The sequence below is a fragment of the Chaetodon trifascialis genome, chromosome 22 (genome assembly GCF_039877785.1).
Source record: "Chaetodon trifascialis isolate fChaTrf1 chromosome 22, fChaTrf1.hap1, whole genome shotgun sequence".
Lineage (NCBI taxonomy): Eukaryota > Metazoa > Chordata > Actinopteri > Chaetodontiformes > Chaetodontidae > Chaetodon > Chaetodon trifascialis.
Window position 1 is genome coordinate 13162324 of NC_092077.1, and position 23748 is coordinate 13186071.

A 23748-nucleotide genomic window follows, 5' to 3' on the forward strand; every position below is an offset into this window, starting at 1 on the left:
AATGAATCACATGCTTGCACGCGCACACACACACCCCCTTCCTCTCTCTCTCTCTCTCTGTCCACCACACACACTTTCTTCTTCTCATGCAGTATTAAGATAAGGTCTCCTCTGCGATCACCTGCCTCCACATCAAACCCAGACCCTCCAACGTCCGCTCACACACACACACTCTCTCTCACACACACACACACACACACACACACACACACACACACACACACACACACACACACACACACACACACTGTTACTGCATAAAAAGTAGATGGATGGCTGCATTAATACCCCGCCCACACCCACACACCCACACACACACATACAGTGTCTATCTAGTTAAACCCAACCCAGAGAGTCTGGCAGAGTGCAGACAGCGTAGAGAAGCCGTCTCCTCCAAGGCAACATTAGCCTGGGAGGCTGAGCAGAGGAGAAACACACTGCAGAGAGGAAGAAGAGCCGAGGAGGGAGAGATAGATAGAGGAGTAGATAAGTAAAAGAAAAGAGGGAGAATGAGGGGATAAGGCAGAGGTAAGAGCCCCCTGCTCTTTCACCGAGCCAAGGAAAGAAAGGCAGATCAACTGGTGGAGAAACAGAAAGGCGGATGATGAACCAGAACATCTGGGACGAATATTTCCCCGACGCCTCGGTCCCCCTCTCTTGGGCTCATTCACTCCATTTCGAAAAAAACGTCGTCATGACAACATGAGGGCCGCATACACATGAAAGTCGTACAACACTCGCTGTAATTAGCATAAAACACACACATACACACACACACACTTGAGAGACGCAGCCCACTGAATATTTATGGAGTTCAACAATAGTTCCTGCATCGTTTCGTCTTTTATTTCCTCTGATCAGACATTGTCACAAGTGTTGGTCTGCATGAATTGAACACGCGTGTTGTTACATTATGAACAAACTCACAAGAACAGATGCATACATGCGCATTTGTGTACAGGATAATGCACTGGGAGCAGGAAAACGAGGACTTTAGTGATTTATGGACGACAAAATAGGACTGGCTTTTATTAGTAAAAATAGACTTTCATCTTCCTAGCGGTGCTGGAGTGAGGGGGGGGGTGCAAGTGGTCTGTGACTCGGTTTGTTTTGGTGGTTCATGTCCTTCTAGCGGGCCGAGCTCAGGCCTGCTGGGTGCCGTTGGTCCCTGCTGTCGCAAAGTAGCACAGTGTCGCTCCCTACATACTCACAGGAGAGATAGACGGAAGGTAAGAAAGGTGGGGAAGGAGAGAAGAATCTATGGGGAAAAGGTGTCTATTTCTCTCTCAGGGTGCTGTGTTCGGTGCCTCTAGTCTGGTTCTGTTCCGGCTCTCCAAAGGGTTTTGAGGGTGTGTGTCTTGGTGCTGACTCGCTCCTCACTTCCTTCGTTCCGGTTCGGTCTGTCTGTCAGTCGGTCGATAATAAGTAATCCCACACCAGAAACTCTTCATTTCTGTCTCTCTCGCCCTTAACCTCCGGTCCTCAGCTTGTTCTGCAGACAAAAAAAAAAACAAAACAAGAGGGAAAAGTGCATGAGAGAGACGGAGAGGCAAAAATAAAAATCCAAATGGACAAACAAACAGCAGAGGAAGATATTATGTCACACAGGAGAGACAAGACCGAGAGAGGACGCCCTGGGAGTCCAATAAAAGGGAGGAGGATGGAGCGAGCTGGACCCGAGGGCAGTGCAGTCCATGTTAGCGATAAGTGCAACCACAAATCCCCAGCACTCCCTGTCAATAACCATTTGAACTGGCCTATTGCAGCTGATGCCACACGATGAAACCTGCCTGAGAGAAGAGGCGTGAAAGGGGAAAACAAAAAGCAACACAAGGAAAGAAAAATGAGGAAGAAAAATCTATTCTTACTTGCAGACCATCTTAATAATGGTGTTGTGGATGAGCTAAGCTCACGTCAGTAACATTTCTTTCCAGCAGAGGAGTTCATTTTGCGCCTTATTGATCTGCCCACAAAACAATAATTGACAAAAACAGCTGGCCAAACACTCTAAAACACTGTAAAGTCCAGGTTAGGACGAGGGCGGATCACTTAAAGGATCGTTTCAGGTTATTAGAACGCGGGCTTTATGTTTGCAGCTCGGGCCATCATTGCTTTTTCTCTCCTGATACTGATTCCTAGACCTCAGCTCAGCATCCATGTGATCCCAAGTTTAAAATCTGCATACATCGCTGCTCATTGGAGTCATTCCTCTGGATGGTAACATGAGGCCAGACCTGACCCAAACACATGCTGCGTCCATCAAGCAGGCGCTCAGGCCGGAGTCACGGTTTGTGTTTCATTTGCGCGAGCGTCTGCGAGGTGCACCTCCATCCTCATTGCAAATGTGTTTATGGGAGGATCATGCAAATAATAGGAGACGTGTTGACAGAAGTTGATTGCATATTCCGCTATGTGTGACTATCAGTTCCGCTGGGAAAAATTTCCGCCTCTGAAGAGGAGGCGTAAACACAGCACAGGCAGGATTTACAAGAGCCACAAGGAAGACTGGAGCGGGAACAGAAGCATGCGTTAGATATAGGCGTGTATTTAAGCTAAAAAGGGATTATAAGAAACAAAAGTGAAGCAATAAAGTGATTATTAATAAACATGAGATGGACAAATGTGTTGGTTAAACTTGAGTTTGAGCTGTAAAATCTCTGCAGGATGATGCTGCAACTAACTTTGTTTCTATGTGAGCGCAGTGATCTCACAGAAATCCCATCTCTGAGCTGCTCTCTGGCAGAGCGCGTCCAGTTTGAGGCGCAGTCCAGGAGCTGAAACAATGAGCTGAAACAATGAGCTGAAACTCGCTGCAAAGCTCCGTGATGATCCTTTTCAGGTTGGAGCCCTTCGAGCGACCCCCTTCACGTTAACATCTGATATGTTGTTATCATAAAAATGTTGATTGTGGCCGTTTAAACCACACACACAAGGCATTTTGGTGAGAAACGTCAATGTAATCAAGAGAAAAGTCGTCTAAAAAAGATTAAAAAGACAAATTAAACCATTGAAACACTTTTTGTTCCTGCAATTGTGATTGAAATGTCAGTATCAAAGATGATGCAGAGGCAGTTATGAGCCAGCTCCTCTTTTATTCTCGCAAACACAACAGCAGCTGAAACCACAAACAGGGATCTACCCTGGCCCTCTGAGGGTAAAAGGGAGATGGAAGGGTCAGTCTAAAAAATGAAGTGGAGAAGGAAAAGATAGGGAGCAAGAGGCGGTCATGCGGCGAGAATATGGAATGAGGAGGCGAGCAGTGGATGGAGAGATCGGCCTCTGTGATAAACTGTTTTTCATAGAGGGAGAGAGAGAAAGAGACTTTATCTGTCCTTCGACTGCCTCTTCCTCACAGTTTGCTATCTGGACCTGTTAAGTGCTGAATGCATTAGAAATGTGACGAGGGATGAAGGGATAGTGGATGGAGGGAGTGAAGGAGGACTGGCGGCGGGGCACAGAGGCCACAAAAGAGAGTGAAAGTGGGTCTAAATGTTATCACTGACTGCAGCGATAAGAACGCTAATTATCAGCGACAAAGGCCGGTCGGCTGACAACGGCTCTGTCTTGGCTGACTCCAGTGGAGGGGTCAATATTGTAAAACTGAGATTTGGGGGGGATTTGGTTTTTATCCCCAGCGAGATGGCATCTCGGACATCCCTATCTATACCCACGCTGGCTCGGTTCGTAATGGAATTTAAGATTTGAAGGGGAAGGACGGAGAAGGGGAAGGAGATTTTGCTGTCTGAAAACTGTCTGAGCAAAGTGTCTTTGACCGAAAGGGCGAGGAGATGAGAGGCGAGGGCACGTTTGGATCTTCTGACCTCCAGAGGTCAAAGTCGCGTCCTTTGACATTTGTTCTCGGTGCGGCTTCCTGCTCGGCTCCGATAAAGCTGTGTAAACATCCTAATCATGAAGCTGCATCAGCTCATATCAATCCTACTTCATTCCTTCCCCCTATTTTGTCGGCTGTGTAATTCTGCATATTATTCCTTTAAAGCCTTATCACAGAACTGTTTTTTTTTTTTTTTTTTGCACCTAATGACTTTAAAAGCAAGTCTTAGACAGATAAGCACAGACGAACAGGAGTGTGCTGTGATTGCCGCAGGGTGATAAACACAAGCGGATTACCATATCGTCTCAGGCTTGCTTGCAAACAATTTACAACATCATAACAGCATCCGCACTGTGAACGCACCCTCGCTGAATCTTGACGAGGCTACAGGTAGCTTTCTTAAATGCACACGCGCACACACACACACACACACACATATCCACACAATGAATAAAACATTGTGCAATTTACATGATGTATAGCTTAAAAATCTGCCAGCATCTGACTTTTAGATCTAATACTAATACCCACGAGAGTGAGCGAGAGACGCAAAACTCAGTTTTCCTCATATCCGGGAAAACAATGCAATTGTAAAAAAGAAAAAAATCTAATAGAAAAGCACCATGAATAAATTGATCCTTGTTTGGGCCGCTGGATTTTACATGCTGCAAAGTGAGAGAGGGGGAATCAAGTTAATATCAACCTGAGTGACATTACAATTACCATACAGTGTGTGACCGCGGGAGACAGAGGGCGAAAAAACATTTGCACTCGGCAATGAAAGGGGAGAGCCGCAGAGAGGACAATGGTATCCAACTAGCAGCGGCTACTCCTTTGGTCTTATTACATTAAAACACACCCAGAGACAGCCAGGGGAACGCCTGTGTCAGCAGGTATTATGGAAATAGATCGTAAGGTTTAAACTGGCTATTTAGAGGGAGCTTTATTCAGGCGCCAGTAGCCCAGTGGAAATTATATTCTCCTGTCTAAAAGCAAGCATGTAAATGGATGCTAGTGTGTATGTGTGCGTATATTATATTAATTCATTTGGACATTTAAAAAGGGAATAGCTGCTCTACTGTAGCTACCATCTATGAGCCCAATGACGTATGCTGTATCTAACACACACACGGGGCTACTTTGTAATACACACATCAATTCAACTGAAAGCTACACTACAGGTTTAGGAGGCGCCACAACTTACATATCATCTGTCCACGAGGGTGCATGCACGTACTTGTCGTTCTTCTCAGATGGGAGAAAAAAATGCATTATTTTGTCGTTTTTTTTTTTTTAAAGATACAAGATTAAAGTTTTTTCCTTACGTGCAAAGAATCGTCATTCATTTCACTTAACAAGCATGCAATACACATATGCATAATATTCATATGCAAAAGGTGGTAGTAACAAGCGTGGCAAATTATGTGCAAATGAGATGTGAAACGTGACAAAAGATGGATAGCTAGGTTCAGCAAATACGCACCTGTTTGGCGTTGTTGACACACTGTAGGTAAAGGGCTGCTATGTTGGAGCAGTTAAGGGTTTTTCCAACGTTTTCTTTGTAGCATGCAAGGATCTGGCCCTGCAGGTCTGCACACACAGGATACATCTCGTACCGCCTGCGGGGGTGAGAAGGGGAGAGAAACAGTGTGAAAATGGGGAAAAATGTGGTGTAAAGGAGGCAGGGAGGATGCGGCAGGAGAGATGAGAGTTAAGGGAAAGGCGTAAAAGTGTAAAAGAAAGGGCCAAGTGATAAATGTGCGTGAGGAGAGAGTCAAAGGTGGACAGAAAATGTTTGAAAATGTGCAATGCAGAGGGACTGAAAATGAGTATGACATCGAGAACAAGAGAAGAGGGATAAAGACATATTGTTGGTTTGGAAAATGATGGTCATTTTTATCTTGAGGCGAGCACATTCACTGAGAGTCCTATACTGCAGTCGATAGAGTGTGTGCACCCCTTGCCTTTTCTATTACCACTGTCATTCCTGTCCAAAACTCCTAAAGCAAGAATCAACATTACCGTGGCTGCTGGAGGGAAGGTCAAAGGTCGGGACAACCTTCACAACCTGCTGTTAAGACCATGCCGATGTGTGCACAACATCACAACATATCGTCAGGGAGGCCGCAGGATTTGGAAAAAGGGACAACAAGAGGTGCCAAATAGAGCTTCCAACAATGGCTCCAACCTTGAAAAGGGAGGACCGTCAGTGCCACGGAAGAGAAGCTAACTCGGCAGATCGATGCTTAATGCCACGAGACAGGCCGCTGGTTTTATCTACATGAGCAGTCAGGCTTATTTGTTATAATGTGACGATGATAATGATGATGAGGTTAAAATTACCGGCAAGATCTATATACCTTCCTGGTACATGAGCCCTGGTTCTTAAGTCTTACCACTAAAAACCCTTTAAAAGGTCTCACTGAAGAGAGTATTGATCGCTCTACTGGGCAGTGAATCCATCCATTGATGCAGGACTGCTCCCTGACAGTGTCAACCATTTACATACTGGGTAGCTGTCACCTTGGACTGGCCTAAACAGCAAATTCAATCTTTCAGCATCTAAGAGGAGGTTGTTGTTGTAGCCTGTGGACGCTAATATATCTGGTTATAGGATAAGCATCACCAGCTTTGCATGCTGAAGACTGTCCTTGAGGTGTGCTAAAGTTTTAGTGCTGCTGTCTTAGCCGGTATGATCCAGATGCTAGCACTTGCAATGGTAGCTGCTACGCTAAACTTCAGTGCATTTAAATGGGACTTTAAATGTGAGACATACGCAAGAGTTGGACCCTTTATCCAATCAACCCCGATGCCTTGCCCATTGTTAACTGCTTTTGTCTGTCTCTTCACACACCCCATAAAAACCTATAATGATGACACATGCACATGCTAGGGCTGTTATGCTAATGGTGGTGTCATCGTTTTGTTCACACCAGTGCTCAGGACACTCCATCTGCCTCGCTAAATGCTTCGCATGAGTGTGAAAGAGATTTTGCATGTCAGCAACTCTGGTGATCTCAAAGGAATATTGGGGGTGAAGCTGAGCCCCCCCGTAGTCAGAATCAGATGTTTGATTTCCCCCCTGGAGTGAGAAATTACTCCTCCGTTGGATGCAAAGCAGGGGATTGGCTGCATGGGTCATTACCCAGGGTAAAATGCTGCAGGAAGCTGTTGCAGTGGAGATGTGTACATATGTGCATCACCACGCGCTCATATTTGTTAGGGAGGCCCGGAAAAATCTATAGTCCTTGTAAATGCAGGTCAGTGGCAATTTGTGACAACATGAGAGGCGCTCTCCACACCTTCAGCAACTTCGACAGCAGTGTGATTAATCAATACACTTGATCACTCGCCATCCAACACAGTGCTCAGAGGCCAAACAGGGTAAGAAATATTGTAAAGCTAGAGAGGAATACTTCAAACGATGAAAAACAGTCAATTAGGATGCTTAAAGGAAGATTTTAACCTTTTTGGAAACACACTTAGTCTTGCCTTATATTAGGGTTAGAAGACTGATATCACTCTCATGTCTGTACAGTCAATATCATCCAGGAGACAGTTAGCTTAGCTTAGACAGGAAGTAGATTAATTTCTTGGCTGGGCACACCAGCTTCCTTCAGTCTTATCATCACTGTCAAACTTGTAGTTTTTACACCTCACTTTTTGTATGGATTAAATATAGATTATAGTGAGCTTTATAGGTTCTGGTAGGTAGATTTGGCCACATTAAGACAGAGACAGGCTAGCTGTTTCCCTGTGTTTCCAGTCATTGCGCTAAGCTAAGCTAACGGGTTGCAGGTTGTACCTCTACAGACATGAGAGTGGTATCCGTCTTCTCATCTAACTCTCACAGCAAAGACGTAATAAGCATTTTTCTTTAATTTTGGTTAATTCCACGGTGCACAGACTAGAGCAGGATGCAGCTGGGTGTGGAGAAGGTTCTGCATTTGCGGATCCACTTGGGAGAAATTCAGTCATTTGCTTGGAGGCATGACAAGGCCATTGCTCTGCGTCAGGGTATTGAACGATGACAGCAGCGCTAGCAGAAATCGCTGCCATCCTATTCCTATGGATCCTGGCGCTCATTTATTACACCGCCTATGGGCATCTACAGGGACGAGGGGGAGCCACATACACCCACTAATTACTTTCTTAAGCGTTCGCGTTAATGCCAGGTGCATCCTGCTGATACAAACCACAGTGTTTATCACCAGTAATGGCCTCTGAGAGAGAAAGGAGGGCAGAGGAAGGGAGGGAGAGAAAGAGGATGAGTGGGGGCTGGATAGAAACGAAGAGCTTTTCTTGATGAGGAACTAGACAGTGGTACTTCTATTTTTGCCAGCTCTCTGGTTCTCTCGGTGGGGAAGGGGCTGAGACAGGGGTTGAGTTAATCATGGAGACAATAACACTGTCACACACACTCTGTGGCGGCACGCTGCATCCTCTATCATCTATCATTAAGATTAACATTAAGTTCCTGCCACCAAGCACACAGAGCTGGTAGGGAAAGAATACAAACCTCCCCCCTCCTCGGTTTTACATTAAGTGCCCTCATGTCATTTACTATAGCCTGACTGCTGTAGTGCTGTGCAGCAGGGCGAGCAGATGCAAAGACGTTGTCTTATCACGAATAAGCTATACACCACTTGAAAATGACTCTTTTTACCTGTAATATATGAAACTTAACCACATGTTCAGCTCAAAAATACAAAGTCATGACGTGTGGTCATTTAAAAACTTGGCAAAACTATCTGAAAAGAGATTTTTTTTTTGTTTTTCCAAGTCAGTTCTTGGCCTCGGGTAATCGCCAAATTCTTTCAGGCTAGTTATGGAAATACACTCAAGTTATTGTACTCAGTTTTAGGCAAGCTAGGGGGGATTTAGATCCTTGGTTTTAATTAAAACCAAGCAACACCTTCCTACATAGCTATGTCAAACGCCACAAAAAACAAGACAAACACGAGGTTATTCATGTTGAATTCAGAGCGAGACGGATCAGGAGTAAAACGCTGCAGAGCGGATACGCAGTGGATTCCTCTGCTGTGGGAATCGTTGGGTAAACCCATAAATATCGTCAAAAACAACGATGAATCATCCTGTTCCCATGTAACCTGAGCAGCAAGGCATTCATAAACATCAAGACCATATCACATTCCCAAAGCAGAACCTCTTTTTGGGCTGTGTTTAAATGATTTACAGGGAACAGAAAAAAAACACCAGAGGCAATCTGACATTTCTCAGCCCCGGTTTGGTCTGAAAGCAGAATTTAAGTTTTGGTTAACAGGTTAACTCTTTTGCTTTTGGCTCTCCTTCTAGTGAAGCAATGTCTAACTTATGACCCCTCATCAAAGGGTGCATATCCAATGAAGTATGATTTTCCTTCTCAGTTTAATTTGAATAATTTTCAGAGGCTTGAGGATGTAAAAGTCTACAAAATTTACCAAAAAAGTCTAATTTCTTATGATCTCCATCTCAGGAAATAAGCCCTCTTGGTGACACTGCTGCTCTTTACTCACCCACTCATCACACACATCGCTCAACGGGACCATATAAACACACACACACTCAAGCACAGGCAAAAAATATAACGCTACAGCATAAATGCCTCCATACACGCATCAACAGATTATTGTACGAGTTATACGAGCAGCCATTGCTAATAAATGCTCCACACTCTTATTTCACCATCTCCATCTTCTCTTTGCTCCTCTCGCCTTTTTTCCCTCCCTCAATCCCCAGAGGTTCATGGGATATTTAATAAAACCCCATGTGGTAGGAGACACTGAAACAAACACAGACATCTAGCCAGATGCAGTTGGTTATTATTTGCACTATATATATATGTATGTTTGTGTGTTGCATCCCTGTGCCCCAGAGACACTAAATCTAAACAGTCATATAGGGGTCTCGCCTTGTGCCATCAGTAGCAGTAAAGGTCTCTATAACAACACCTTATCCACCCCCCACCACACCACACACACACCCCAAGCAGGATCCTAATGCCCTGATCCACTGATAGCAATGAAAGGGAGGAGTGAGGTTGGTTTAGATATCTACATTACAGTTTCTCTGCTCCGTGTCATAAATCACACAGCAGAGAGATGAAAAGAGAGAATGGAAAAAGGACAGAGGGGAGAGAGAGAGAGAGAGAGAGAGAGAGAGAGAGAGAGAGAGAGAGAGAGAGAGAGAGAGAGAGAGAGAGAGGGCGGCACTCCATGGAGAAAAGAGAAGTAAGCGTGGAAAAGAGGAGAGGAAGAGGAGTGTCTTTGGGAGAAAGAAAAATGGAGGAGAGACGCAGGAGAAGCAGACAGAGACCCTCCACAAAACACTCCTGAAGCTCTCCGCTCACTCCCTTTGTAAAGTTTTCCTTGAGGAGGAAACAGAAAACGAGGTTGAGAGGAGGGGCAGGGATGATATGAGAGGGTGAATGTGTCCCATTTAACATGTAATAAAGCAGAACAGATTACCTGCGCACTCCCTCTCACTGTCTGTCTCCCTCCTCAAGGTGTCCCTATATCATTTAATACAATCCCTTCTTTCAAGCCTCCCGCTGCTCCAGTCAGCACATTTCCATGGAGGGGACGTATTCCAGTAGGTTTATAGCTATGGATACATTCTTCAGGGAACATATTGACCCCGAGCTCGGGGGAGTATTGAGATCGATGTTGGGATTTTCGTGCAATATGCATGTTATGCCAATAGACTGAGCGAGGATCAGTACCAGTGCATTTTTCAAACCAACGCATATTGACCATGACTACCATCTGCTGTAACAATGTAGAGCTGTGCACGAAAATGACATTCATAGATCTCTGTTAAGGATGCAACATGCTTCAATGGTCGAACAAAGTGTCAGATGCATCTGGAAACATGTACGTTCATCTGTCATAATTTCAGATACGTGACAACTGAGAGCAGAGACACACACATGCATACACACACGTTTTCACGGGACACACAGTGGACAAAGAAACTGGCCGTTCCAAACGTAAATAAAGCAGAAAGCAATGGCTCCACCCTCGCCTGTGAGCGACTGAGCCTTTCCAGGATGCCTCTTTCCTGCCCAATCATGATGCTGTCACCTGTTACCAATCAGCCTGTTTACCTGTGGAATGATCCAAACTGGTGTTTTTGGAGCGTTCCTCGACTTTCCCAGTCTTTAGTTGCTCCTTTCCCGACTTGTTTGAAACGTGTTGCTGCATCAAATTCAGACTAAGCAGAGAGTTACAAGAAATCAATGAAGCTGCTGAGATAAAACGTGAAGTATATTGTCTTTGTACTGTTTTTAACTGAGTATGTGTCAACAAAATAAAAGTTCTCATATGTTAAATAGATTATAACGAGAAGCAACTCTATCCTAGAAGAAGCCATTTACTGTGCTGTCACATGACTGCACGAATGGACTTATCATTATATTAGGATGAAAAAGCACTTGACCAGGAGGAGACAGAAACCATTTTACTTCTGCTTTGGTAAGATTTCACACATGTTGCCAGCATTCACCCCCCCCCCCCCCCACCACCACCACACACACACACACACACACACACACACACACACACACACACACACACACACACACACACACACACACACACACACACACACACACACACACACACACACACACACACACACACACACACAACACATACTGTAGTGCCATCGACAGTATGGATTACGCTCACCAGCCACCAGATTGAGTTCCTAATCACCACATTGTCTATTTATCATCATTTGGGTCCACTTAGGGGTTAATAGGGTTAAGGGGTGGGTGCCGGTTCCCCCTTAAAAAGCCCTCATGTTCTCTCTAGTTAAGGCAGGCGTCAGTACCGAGGGGGGTAAATAAATACAAATGATCCAGTTAAGGAGAAAAATGACACACATTTCGCTCACGCTGCTTTTTAAAAGCAGACCTGAGTGACCCCCCGCAGTGAAATCCATCAGCGTGGATAAGAGATTGGATGAGAGACGGAGAGAGAGGAAGGCACAGAAAGCGACAGAATCAAGAGTGAGGGACAAAAGAGAGCCAAAGAATGGCGAGGGAGCATATGAGTGAGTGAGCACATGATAATATAGAGGGCGTGAGTGACGGAGATTTAAATTAAGACAGAAAACACTGTTCTTAAGTGAGCAGTGAGGCAGACAGAGAAGGATGAATGGATGAGGGGAAAGAGAAAGCGAGTGTATGTCCTCTCTGACCCCTCTTTATGCACACTCTTTCAAGAGGGCTGCTCTCAAGCCTCAAGCAGAAGAAGAGGAGATGTTTCACAAACATCTGTTGAAACACAGCAGCTGGAAGATGTCCACCGTTTTGTGAGAGACGCCTTGAGATTGAGCGAGGAGTAGCCGCGCTTTGTGATTGCTCAACACCCAAAAAGTGCCACATTCTTCTCCTTTCCATCATTCATGCCACTGCTGCCCTTCACTATATTAAAAAAGACAAAATAATACAGAAAAGCAATAAAAGCAGTGTGTGGGTTTCCCAAGCATTTCCAACGCAGCGCAGTCACTAAAAGGTGTGTGTGTGCGTTGTGTGTCCGTGCGCTCCCACGCAGGTTTCTCGGATTGTGTGTGCTTTTTACAGCCAGCCCAGCCAAGCTCTTAAGGCCCAGAGAAGAGCTTTTAAAGCAGTTATTGACTTCTGTGTCCTCGGCTGACCACCATCTTGTCCCTGTGTCCGCGTTGCCTAGCTACAGAATTGTGGTTTGCCCTCACCTGACTGAGGGGTCAAAGCTCTGCTCAGCCCGCCCTGCTCCTGCCACTGCTTCAGAGAAAAACACCTCAACGACTACAACTGGAGTGCGCTGCATCAACTTGCCTGCTAAATGAATTCCTGTCATTTTTAGTCATTGAAAGTGCCGCATGGCTCAATTAAACATGAATAAATCATTACTTCATTAATTTTGGGACATCAGGATTATTCCCTTAAACAAACAGACGCAAATGGAAAGCCTCCACCTGCCTCTACACCTTATTTACTTTTTGTAGCAGCAGGATGGAATCAGCAGGAAGAATCAGCAGGATTTTCTCTTAAGTGTTTATCCTCTTCAGAGGGGACTCTCAAAGTGTGACCCACAGCCCCATGGCGGCCCTCAGAAACATTCTGCGTGGCCCACCAACATGACATGCTTGTGCTTTCAATAGCTTGCATTTAATACACTACTCGACTTTGACAAAGTGCCCCCCTGACAAGCTTCTGCCAGGTTATGAATGACAACTACTGGTTGCATGTTAACTAGTGTTGCAGGGATTATGCACTGTCATCAATGCTAGTGGTGTTAGCTGAAGTTAGTTAACTCTGCAGTTTAAAGTGGAAGTGAAATGGAAAAGCCACCACGGAAAAAAACGCTGCATGGTTGAAGAGCAAAAGAGGAAAAATGGATCAAGTCCTGCTTCGTTAGACTTCAGGCGACAGATGGAGCGATCTGCCTCATCTGCAAACAGATGTATTCAGCGCTGAAGGAATTTAACATTAAATGCCATTATCTAACCAATGACTGATGCTACGACAAGTTCAAGTTTTCCCGTGCGGCCATCATCCATCACATGCTGACTCCCTTAACCGGCACTCAGTTCTAAAAAGTTTGAGAAGCCCCGCTCTCGGATAATGATAAAGATAAGATAAAGAGAAAGATAAAAGAAAAGCACGGTGCAATCGTCCTGCAATGCTTTGTTGCAGGGCTGTGTCTTGGATTGCATTAGGTTGCACCGGATATTCCTCATTTTTCTCTCAACAAGCTTCACTGCAAGAAGCAGAGGTTTAAAGAAAATCAGGGAAACTTCAACTCAAGTGACAGGACTGACAATAAACTTGACCCTCGTCAAGGTGCAGCATTGCACAATGGTACTAATGCAGATGCATAAACACAGCAGATGAGGGGTTGTTTAAGTTGTTTATGATTACAGGGGGCTGAAAGAGGGATGAGATCTCCCACATGGTATGCAGAAGACAGACAGCCAGGTCTGGTCTCGGCGTTATGAGGAAAAACGAGCCATTTACATTCAACAAGTTTTGCTCCACGCCTCCTCATTCCACCTTTGCGCGCGTGCGTGTGTGCGCGGAGAGTGGAAGTGAGGACTGCAGCTGCTGTTACTGCCAACTGGATTAAATTAAAAAAAGATTTATTCAAAAGAGCTAAAAAATAAACAAGAGACAAAGGGAGTGAGTGTGTAGCCCGCGGAAGGAGAGGAGTGACAGCGAAGTGACACACTAAAATGAGATTTTATTCTCTATGGCTGACTGTATGGGGGAGAAATGGAAAATACGCAGCACAGACACAAACACACACACTCCCAGACACAAACACAAAAATGTGAAAAAATACATAGCCTTTTCTGATCTTATCGTAAATCTCACCATCAAGGCTGAAAGCTTAGAGGAATCCAAGTTTTTGAGACCTGAGAAGGGGGATGGAGACATAAGAGATGATGGTCTCAATCCCTCAGCATTACACGGCCTTGTCAGACCCACCCATTCACCGCTATGAGATGTCCCTGTCCCATCTGAATTCTGCAGGGACCCTGGACAAACTGTGACAGTGACCAGCTTCTACAAAGAAGCCCAAAGCCCCACCAAAGGTTAGCGCTGACAGGAGGCTTAGGACCACGCCACCTTCCTTTCATTCCCCATTCCACCTTTTCGCATAATCTCACATCTATCATTTTCCTCCACGCCTGTCAGCTTGCATTTCAAACTAAAGCCCCATTGGCTCACTGCAGCCGGTCGACACACACATTCCAAAGGAGACACCCAAGTGCGCATACAAGTGCACACATTTGAAGCCAACATGCACTCTTACATACATGTGGTGCAGTAAAGGTCACGCATTCGGTGCTGGATAGTGTGATAATGCATCAGACGTGGATAAACAACTAGTGGTGAAGGTGACAGGATATAAATCAGGCGCAGGAAGAGATGGCCTCCTTTCCACAGGCGACTGGGAACTCTTATCTACAGTCAGTGTCACAGGGAAAGTGAATAAAAGCTTTGGTTCTACGGGTATGCGTGTGTCTAACATACTGTCTTATTACATTATCTGTTACATGTAGTGTATATTTATGCACTGGAAGAACTGTGCACCAAGCATCTTCTGTCTAGGTCTTTGAGAGCAGTTTATGATTCATAGCAACTATTTCAGACACTAAAAGGGCCCATTTTACAGTTTCATCAGTAATTTTTTTGACTAACTCTGGACAATATCGCTTAATTTTGAGAGGAAAAACAATGAAAACTAAATGTGTAGTTTCTTTTAAAGCATGATGTAGAAATGGCCCAAAAAGTTCTTCTCTTGTATAAGTACTGTGCTGGCTTTGTGTACAAAATCATAGCAGTGACAAAGTGTGAAAGATTTGTGCTTCTTCGTCTATATATATATATAGATGTGTGTGTGTCTTTGTGTGTCCTGGATGTAATGAGGTCACAGTCACGCCGGAGCGTTCCAGTTGACAGAGCTCCATCATTCTCTGGCGGGAATACTGCAGGAGAACAGCAGGGAACAGCTGTACTACACACATACGCAAACAGCTACACACATGCACAATCTCATATTTCACAAACACACACACACGCCTCCCTGGAGTACCTACCACTCACATGTTAATTTCTTTTTAACGTCGACATGAAGAAGGGCCACGCTGCACCACTGCAATGAATGGAAAACATGCACACCGGCTACTTGCTGGAGCCTATTCATACATCCCATGGTCAACTTTTGTGTAACTCATAATGAAACTGAAGTCAACCAAAAAAGGCAAGCCTGTTACTGATATAAGAGAGGCACATTCAAGAGGCTGACACAGGACGGAAATCTTCTCAGAGTAATTCCACTGCATCGTTTTCTGCGACCGAGCACTCCTGCTCCTTGTCCTGTCTCAAATCAGAGTAATTATTATTTCCCATGTTGACTATGACTGAGCATCAGAACAGGTGCTGCATGCAGCTATGACACATACATTCTTCCCACGTCCCATCCACTCCAAGTAATAATAGTTTCATCCGATGGCAATCCGACAAATTCCCATCTGATCTGACGTCACATGCACTGTAAACTCAAATCGCCCAATAGTCCTCATTAAAACCTGCAAAAAGCACATACACGGCTGTTATAACCCTTGACAGACAGCCTGCTCTGGTCCCACACATCTTCTTCTCCACTATAATGAACCGTAGCCTAATATCAGCCCTAACACTAATCAATCCCTGGAGTACTATCACTCTCTTTACAGTGGCACTGACATGAGCCAGAGTGGGGAAATGAAGACATTCTAATAAGAAAGATGTCATCTCCCACACTTTATAACATCCTCGCATTAACATATCAAATGTCAATTCTATCAAGTATGGATAAGGCCCTGTTTTTTTTTTTTCATCTCTGGGGGACATTTTCAACTTTGAGGAAATCAAAAGCCTGTGTGAGACAAAAAATATTTCCTTTTATTATTCAACAGAGGCCACAGATAGCATCTTATCTCTGTAGGGTCTCTCTCATAAGAGAGAGGGAGAGCGAGCTTTGAGGAAAGGCATGCGTGTTATGTTCACAAAAGATGTTCAGACATACGAGTGCAGACAAACATACACCATCATGCATGAACTCACACACATCAACAAGGATGGGCCAAACACGCCCTGTTAAATCCAATTAACCCTCTGCTCTGATCCCCTCAATGCATCCCTGCTCCTGTCTTGTAACACCAGACCTTCCAACCATTTCATTAGCGTGCGTGCACACACACACACACACACACACACGCACACGCACACGCACACACACGCATTCACACACACACACACACACACACACACACACACACACACACACACACACACACACACACACACACACACACACACACTTCCCCTCCTCTACCTTTCCACAATTGGAACCCAGTCACAACCCTGCTAATGCACCTCCTATAATCCAATCAGCCAATCGCTGCTCTTCATGCAAAGGCCTGCGTCACGTGACTACCCGCACGTTAGCCTGACGTTCGCTTGCAGTTAGCACTGTCATTTGGCACTAATGTTATTCCGGTGGATTTTTTTTTTCTTTAATGTGATTTGGGTAGTCTGAGCTCCGGCTTCCACAAGTCTAGCGCTAAACCCCTGGTGGGCTAGGCTAATCAGTTTCCTGCATTTCTTGGGGAGACAATGATCCCAGTGTTAGCGCTGGCTAATGACAAGCTAACACAATTAGCCTAGCCTCCCTGGAGGAGCGCTCAGAGCCTGGGCCCATTGTTGCCCCACCTCCTGCAGGATCCTCATCCACTTTCCCTACATTACTATGGAGCCTAATGGCTTCTTATTAGGAAGACAGATGGAACACGGATGGGGAGCAATTCTGCATCTTCTTGAGTTACATATATGTGTCGGATATGTGCTACATCCATGAATGCTCTGATGCTTCATATTACCTCCTTTGTTAACAGCTTCAATGAAGCAACCGTTGTTTTCACTGCAAGGTGTGGCAGCAACATGTATTTAGAGCTTAGCACGCACTATCAGAAGGTCCATACAAACACTTGTGATGCTGGAATGCACTTAATGCCAAAAATCTTAGTATTTCTTGCACAAGACTGGTGGTAAGGAGTTTGCAATATAAGAGGAGGCAAAATAGTCAAAACTATCTGAAAGCAAATGTAGAGGTTATCCTATACTTCTTGTCTTGATGTGGTAAATGCTACCTGTGTTAGATAACTGCTACAAATCCTTGGATAATCCTGACCCAGGTCTGCTTAAAGATAAAGTTCCACAGAATAAAAGACACTCTTCAAACACCAAAGCATTAATAGCGCAGAAGAAAAGCCCCGTCAGCTATCATCAACATGCGATCAGGCTTATCAGTGAACCACATCGTCAACATCAGCTAATGGGATGTACTAATGTGGTTCTGATTGAAAGCCGTAGGTTACAATGTGGCTAGCATAATTCAATCGTGTGTTCACTGGTCCACAAGGACTTCTTTAATCTACAGTGAATCTTTCTTTATTTTCTCTTTTTGTGCGTGGGTTTTTGATGAATAACAATATTGTTTTTAATTTGTTTAAATAAGGGGAAGACTCCGCAGAAGCCTGTCAGGTTTCCTTCCTCTCCTGCACTTTTTCTATTGAGTGTTTCTTCATTCTCATTATTGTGCAAATAAATTAAACTAAATGAATGCCTAATGAGCGGCACGGTGGAGGAGCAGGTAATGCCTGTGCCTCACAGCAAGAAGGTCGCCGGTTCGATCCCCGGGTCGGGCCTTTCTGTATGAAGTTTGCATGTTCTTCCCGTGCATGCGTGGGTTCTCTCCGGGCACTCCGGCTTCCTCCCACAGACCAAAAACATGCTCATTAGGTTAATTGGTGACTCTAAAATTGTCCTTAGGTGTGAGTGTGAGTGTGAATGGTTGTATGTCGATATATGTTGCCCTGCGATCGGCTGGTGACTGGTTCAGGGTGTACCCCGCCTCTCGCCCGTTGACAGCTGGGAGCTGGGATAGGCTCCAGCCCCCCCGCAACCCCAAAAAGGGATAGTCAGGTATAGACAATGGATGGATGGATGGATGGATGGATGAATGCCTAATTTCAGATAATACACATGAAGCCTACCAAGACGATAAAATAAATACCTGCTGTGCGTGACAACAAATCATAAAAAAAAAACAGGAAAGCAACAATGAAAGTTCCATTTTTGAAGAAAATCGTAAAGAAAAGGTTCAAAAAGTGTTGAGATGAAATGTAAAGCCTTTGATCTACTTCGGATCAACTCTGTCTGAACTTACTTGAACTTGGCATTCACTTGGTCGGCAGCTTTATGGTAGTTCTCTGTGGTGACCTTGTAGAACTGAGAGCTCTGCAGAGAGACAGAGAAAGGAAAAAAAGTCAGTGAGTGAGACAAATGCATGAAAATGTGATCTCAACCTCCTATATAAAAAAGTCCATCCAATTTATTCACATGTTTTAGGTTGAAGCTATTTGGGCAAAAGGAAACATTTCAGCAGTGTGACGCCTCCTAACAGTTCAGAGCTGATATGGTCCAGCACAGTGCAGCCGAGCCAACTCAGCCCTGGCCTCATCTACCGCCACTCAAACTCCATTAAAACTTAATGGAGAGGGATATTATGGGCACAGCTCTATTACCAGGTGTGCTTATTGTCCACAACATGGAAGCTAACTTTGTGATCTGTAACGTATATAGGTTGTCAGCAGAGAGTATGTTTGTAGTTGGTAATGGTAAAAAATATTAGCACTTTTCTAGTTTGTTTTGTGTGTGTGGTCACGCATGTGTGCCTCTGTATGTGAGTGTGTGAATTGTGGGTATTTGTGTGTTTATATGTGTGCCTTTGTGCTTATACTCCTGCAAATGGCTGCTGTAATAAAAGGCAGCAATCCTGTAAGGTCGGAGGGTCTCGAGTCAACAACACACAGACCACTGGTCATAATCCCCCGGTGACCCATAGCAAATGAACCCATAGCAGGACCCCTCTACCTGAATCATCTCCTCAAACGTGTCTATAGAACCGAGCTCTTACACCACTTACATCACGAGCGGAAAATCGAGTTTTGTCAGCCCTCAGCGGCTGTTCTGCACATTTATGATCAAACGGTGAGAGGCTGTAGAGTGCGATGGATGACTTGATTGAGAGTCGTATAAGGTTTGATCCAGGGGCGAAATTTGGCAATATCTACCAATGCTTCACTTTAATAATAGTAATACCTACTCTTAAAAAAGCATAGTTTGTACAAGCATAAAAGTATTTCCTTGAGGTTTTTGTGTCATTACCTGTTGGGTTAATGTTAAGCTATGAACCAGCACCGTTTGTTATATTGCTGGGTTAAAGATTCCTCTGATTGCACTTATATAAAATCATTAGCAGACCTTCACAGAGACCACAAAAAACCATGCATTCAGAAAAAAAGGCTTTTAATCTAATTCATTTTGAGCAAGCTGGTCTTACAAGTTGTTTCTGGAGAAGGTAAACCAAGACTTTAACAAGGCTTAACAATGGAATTTTAAAACTTAGGTCTATTTCAATCTATCCATTGAAGATAGAAGAACAATTATACATCTTAGTCAAGGCCTGACTATGACATTAGGCTCAGAATTTGTTCGTTCAATGGAAACACTGACATCAGCTTGCATAATTACACTGGGTACACTAGAAATGTGACAAATGTTAGCCTCTTGGTCTCATCTGGCCGGCCTGACTTAACCTCCTGGCAGGGAAGACATTCATCATAGTTCAGAAAAGATCAATAGGAATGAACTGCCCTGCTGAAAAGATCAATAGTCATGTGTTGTAGAGCTAAGAGAAGATGGGACATGACATCGCTGACAAAAGGTCTGATACAGATTTGAGTCCTCCTCAGTTGGATGGACACTTACTGTGAGGCTTTGCGATGGATTCAGAGTCCTTCCCTTTCTCACATTCTGCAGAGTTACAGCCATAGTTTGTATTATATTGTAGATAGCATCTATAGCACAAACTTCACAGATTGTATATAACTAAGAACTACCTTATTACATACATCTTAACCCTTTGACAGTTCAAATTTAATAGATTTTGTTGCCTTTGATCATTCTTGAGATGTCTCAAGTCCACTTGTGTCAAATGGAATTGATTGGAAGTGATTTATGTTTATGTAGGCTCCCAAGTCCCATGAGTACTTGAGTCATGTCCTTACACGTTCATAATAAATACATGTTCAGGGGTGTTTTTGCAGAAGGGTGTAAGTGACAGCTAGAGTTAATTATTTCCTATGATTTCAAATATTTGGAAAAATGTGTCATTATTGTGCAGTGCGCTGGCTGATGATGACAAAATGTGGAAAGAATAAAGGGGTCTGAATGCTCCACCAACCCACTGCAGTTGTCCCTCAGGCAGACATTAGTTTGCATGTAAAACACTATAAAGAAGTATACCCAAAGTTTAAGAGTTAACTTGTAAGCTCATGCTGTATCTGTGCCCCCTTGGCCTTGAATCAAGTGGTTTGCAGTGTAGACAAAGAAACTGTCAAGAGCTAAGGAAAAGGATTTAAAAAGAGAAGCTTATTCACAGATAAAAAGACTAAAAAGAGATTTCTGGCTGCTAAACAGGCAAGAATAAGACTTCTCCTGGGTGTCGAGATTGAGCCATTGGAAGAGAAAGGGAGAGTCAGAAGGAGCTGGATTTGGGTCTCTGTCTAGAATACTAAGTGTAAGGTAATAATACCTGGCTAAACGGCGGAGCTGGCACTAATCAGCACACTAATCCACCAGGGAGGACAAAAGGCCATGCGTGACAATGATTGCAGAAGCACTTACAATACACATACACACAAACAATGCACGTGCATTCACGCTGACACCTACACACACACAAGGAACTAACACAGACAGCATGGGTACATGCGTGGACATGCTGCCAAAAGTGTCTCCACACACCCTGGTGGCTAGATATAACCAGTGGCACGGATAAGGGGAAAAAAAAAACACTCTCTCGCTCACCTTTAGGCAGGGAAGAGTGTAATTTGTGTGATTACTGAGTGGTCTTAAATTGTGATTTCCAGCTGTTGCCCCAACTGATTTAAAGAGCCTTTTGTTTGACCTTTTGTTAGCCCACAGACAAGAACCTACGCTTGGTTTAGTTGAAAACACTCCCCCCTGGACTGAAATAAAAGCCGCAAGATACAACCTTGTTTGGAGTCTCCCAGAAAGACGTTTGCTGATTGTCATCGACCAATTCTTTGTCATCGGATGAGCAGAGCTGTGTTGCTTCAAAAACCTGGTATTGTGTGTACCCCGTGTGCATTCAAGTATCTACCTCTAAAACAGCGTTTCTGTTCATTTGCATCCTATTTACTCTATTTGCTTTCCACTAGGTTTTCAGCTCATCTGGAGCCAAACAAAATGCTGGTGGGGGGTGTCATAGACAAATTAAGCCATTACCGCTAATGCACTGCGGCGATATGGAGAAGATAGAAGCTGCATCCCAACACACGCTCCAGCTCAATTTAGAGAAAAAGCCTCCAATATTTAATGAATAAAACAAATAACTCCCTGTACTGATGGCTTGTTTCTCTTATCTGCTGCTGAGCAGGAGGGCCGAAATGGGGAGGAACCCCACCACTGCAAACATTACGGTTCTGCAGAGCTTGAGAAAATGAGACTTCTGCTGTGTGACTCACTGCAACCTGCTCATAAGGAGAGCAATGAGGCTGGTAAACTGTTATTGAGCCTATCATGCATAAGCATTGACTAAGATTTGCCTTAAGGGGCAACATCACATCCTAGAGAGGAAGGCAGAAAGCTAGAACTGTCCATCTTCGCCCTGAACTCCAAAAAGGACTTTCTGCCAAAGCCTACCTTCACCTCTAACCATGTGTTCAGACAGACCCAATTTTAGAGGTAGCGACTGCATACAAAGTCAGTGGAATGTGATCCGACATGAATTCGCCCAGAGCAGCATGACTTGACACAAAGACTCAGCCTCAACAGTTTGTGCTTATCCCAGGGCTTTATAATTCTACTTCACAAACACACAGAGAAAAGACAAGAAAAGGAGAGAAACTGGAGGAAAATTACAAAGAACTGGAGTTTCTGGTGAGTTCACAGACTCACTCCCACACACAAGGTTGGCACATCCATTGCTAGTTAGCTTACAGCTAATGCTTGTGCAGTCAGTGAACAGGCTGTTGGGGGAGAATAAACACAGCTGTCCAGTGGTCAAATTCGGGGCAAAAACCAGAATTGAAAAACTCTAGCTTTATGGGAGATATGTGAAGAACTAGTTCACAGACATGCTGGAGTCTCCGTTGGTTGATTGGCAACTTCACAGATTTTGTTACCTTTGGACAAAGCTAGCCTAGAAGTTTCAGCACGGTTCAAGTCTTTGCGTTAGGCTAAGCTAACCATCTGCTGGCTCAAGCTTCATATTTCCGATTCAGATGTGTGAGTAGGATCAACCTTATCATGTAAATCTTAAATCTAAAACTTATGCTTGTATAAGAAATATAAAACAGTAAATCAGCTTTCTTGCAAACCACTCCATTTTCATTACAATTACAATTACAATTTGTCATTTGGCAGATGCTTTTATCCAAAGTGGCATTAAGTGGAATAAGTGCCCTAACGCAACTTTCTGGTCCAACTGGTCATAGGTGCTACAAGACAATGTTAAGAAGTAGTACAAAAAGTGCATGGGGTCGAGTTTTTTTTTGTTTTGTTTTTTTTTTAATTGAAGAACAAGGTGTTCAGTAAAGAGCTTGGTCTTTAGTCTTTTTCTAAAGATCGCAAGGGACTTGACATGAATGGAGTTTGGTAACTCGTTCCACCACCTGGGAACCACAGCTAGAGACTTAGGGGTGGCAGCACCAGGTTCATGTCTAATGTTGCCATGTAATTTTTTTAAATGTGTGCTATGCTGTATCTTCTCTGTTTTTCTTTATTTTTACCTCATTGTTTCGACATCTTATCTACATAAAAGCCCTTCTATGAATGGGCGTTGCATGTTAGCATCCGTTATAAACACTGCGACACTTGTATACAATATCTCTCCCTATCAAATAAACCACAAAAAACTTGGTGTTATCTCTTTCAAACTGAGCCTTAAAAGATGACATTTGCAGTGTTATTATTTTAGCCTGTGGAGTGTCACTGCTGGTTTTTTTTAACATATACGAATGTGCAGCGCTGTTGTCGTGAAATCACCATTCCTTGAAAGGACCTCCTGTTAAATCCCTGTGAATCCCATCATGCGGCTATAACAGCAAACAGTCTCAGACACAATAATTCAACACTGCAGCATACTGTCATGTCTTCACTCTGGATTACTGTGTCTCCAGTTATACAACTATCGGAGCCAGAGAGAGACTACATTGATCGCTTCATGGGGAAAGAGAGCACTGAAACATCTTTACTGCTCGAACGCAGCAGCAAGACAAGCAAGAATTATAAT

The 23748-nt window shown here is 44.0% G+C and overlaps 1 protein-coding gene across 4 annotated transcripts in view; it reads right to left on the reverse strand.

Moving 5' to 3' along the window:
* Window positions 1–807: 807 nt before the first annotated feature.
* Window positions 808–23748, reverse strand: part of chchd3a (coiled-coil-helix-coiled-coil-helix domain containing 3a) — a 69281-nt gene continuing 46340 nt past the window's right edge. The window contains exons 7-10 of one of the 4 annotated variants that reach the window (XM_070992445.1): window positions 18595–18665; window positions 5316–5451; window positions 5037–5077; window positions 827–1492 (exon numbers count right to left, since the gene is read on the reverse strand). In XM_070992445.1, the coding sequence (XP_070848546.1) occupies window positions 1483–1492; window positions 5037–5077; window positions 5316–5451; window positions 18595–18665 (258 nt within the window). In that variant the 3' untranslated portion in view covers window positions 827–1482. Of the gene's footprint in view, window positions 1493–5036; window positions 5078–5315; window positions 5452–18594; window positions 18666–23748 lie in introns of all 4 variants that reach the window. The other 3 variants (XM_070992442.1, XM_070992446.1, XM_070992444.1) reach the window with 3 other exon arrangements.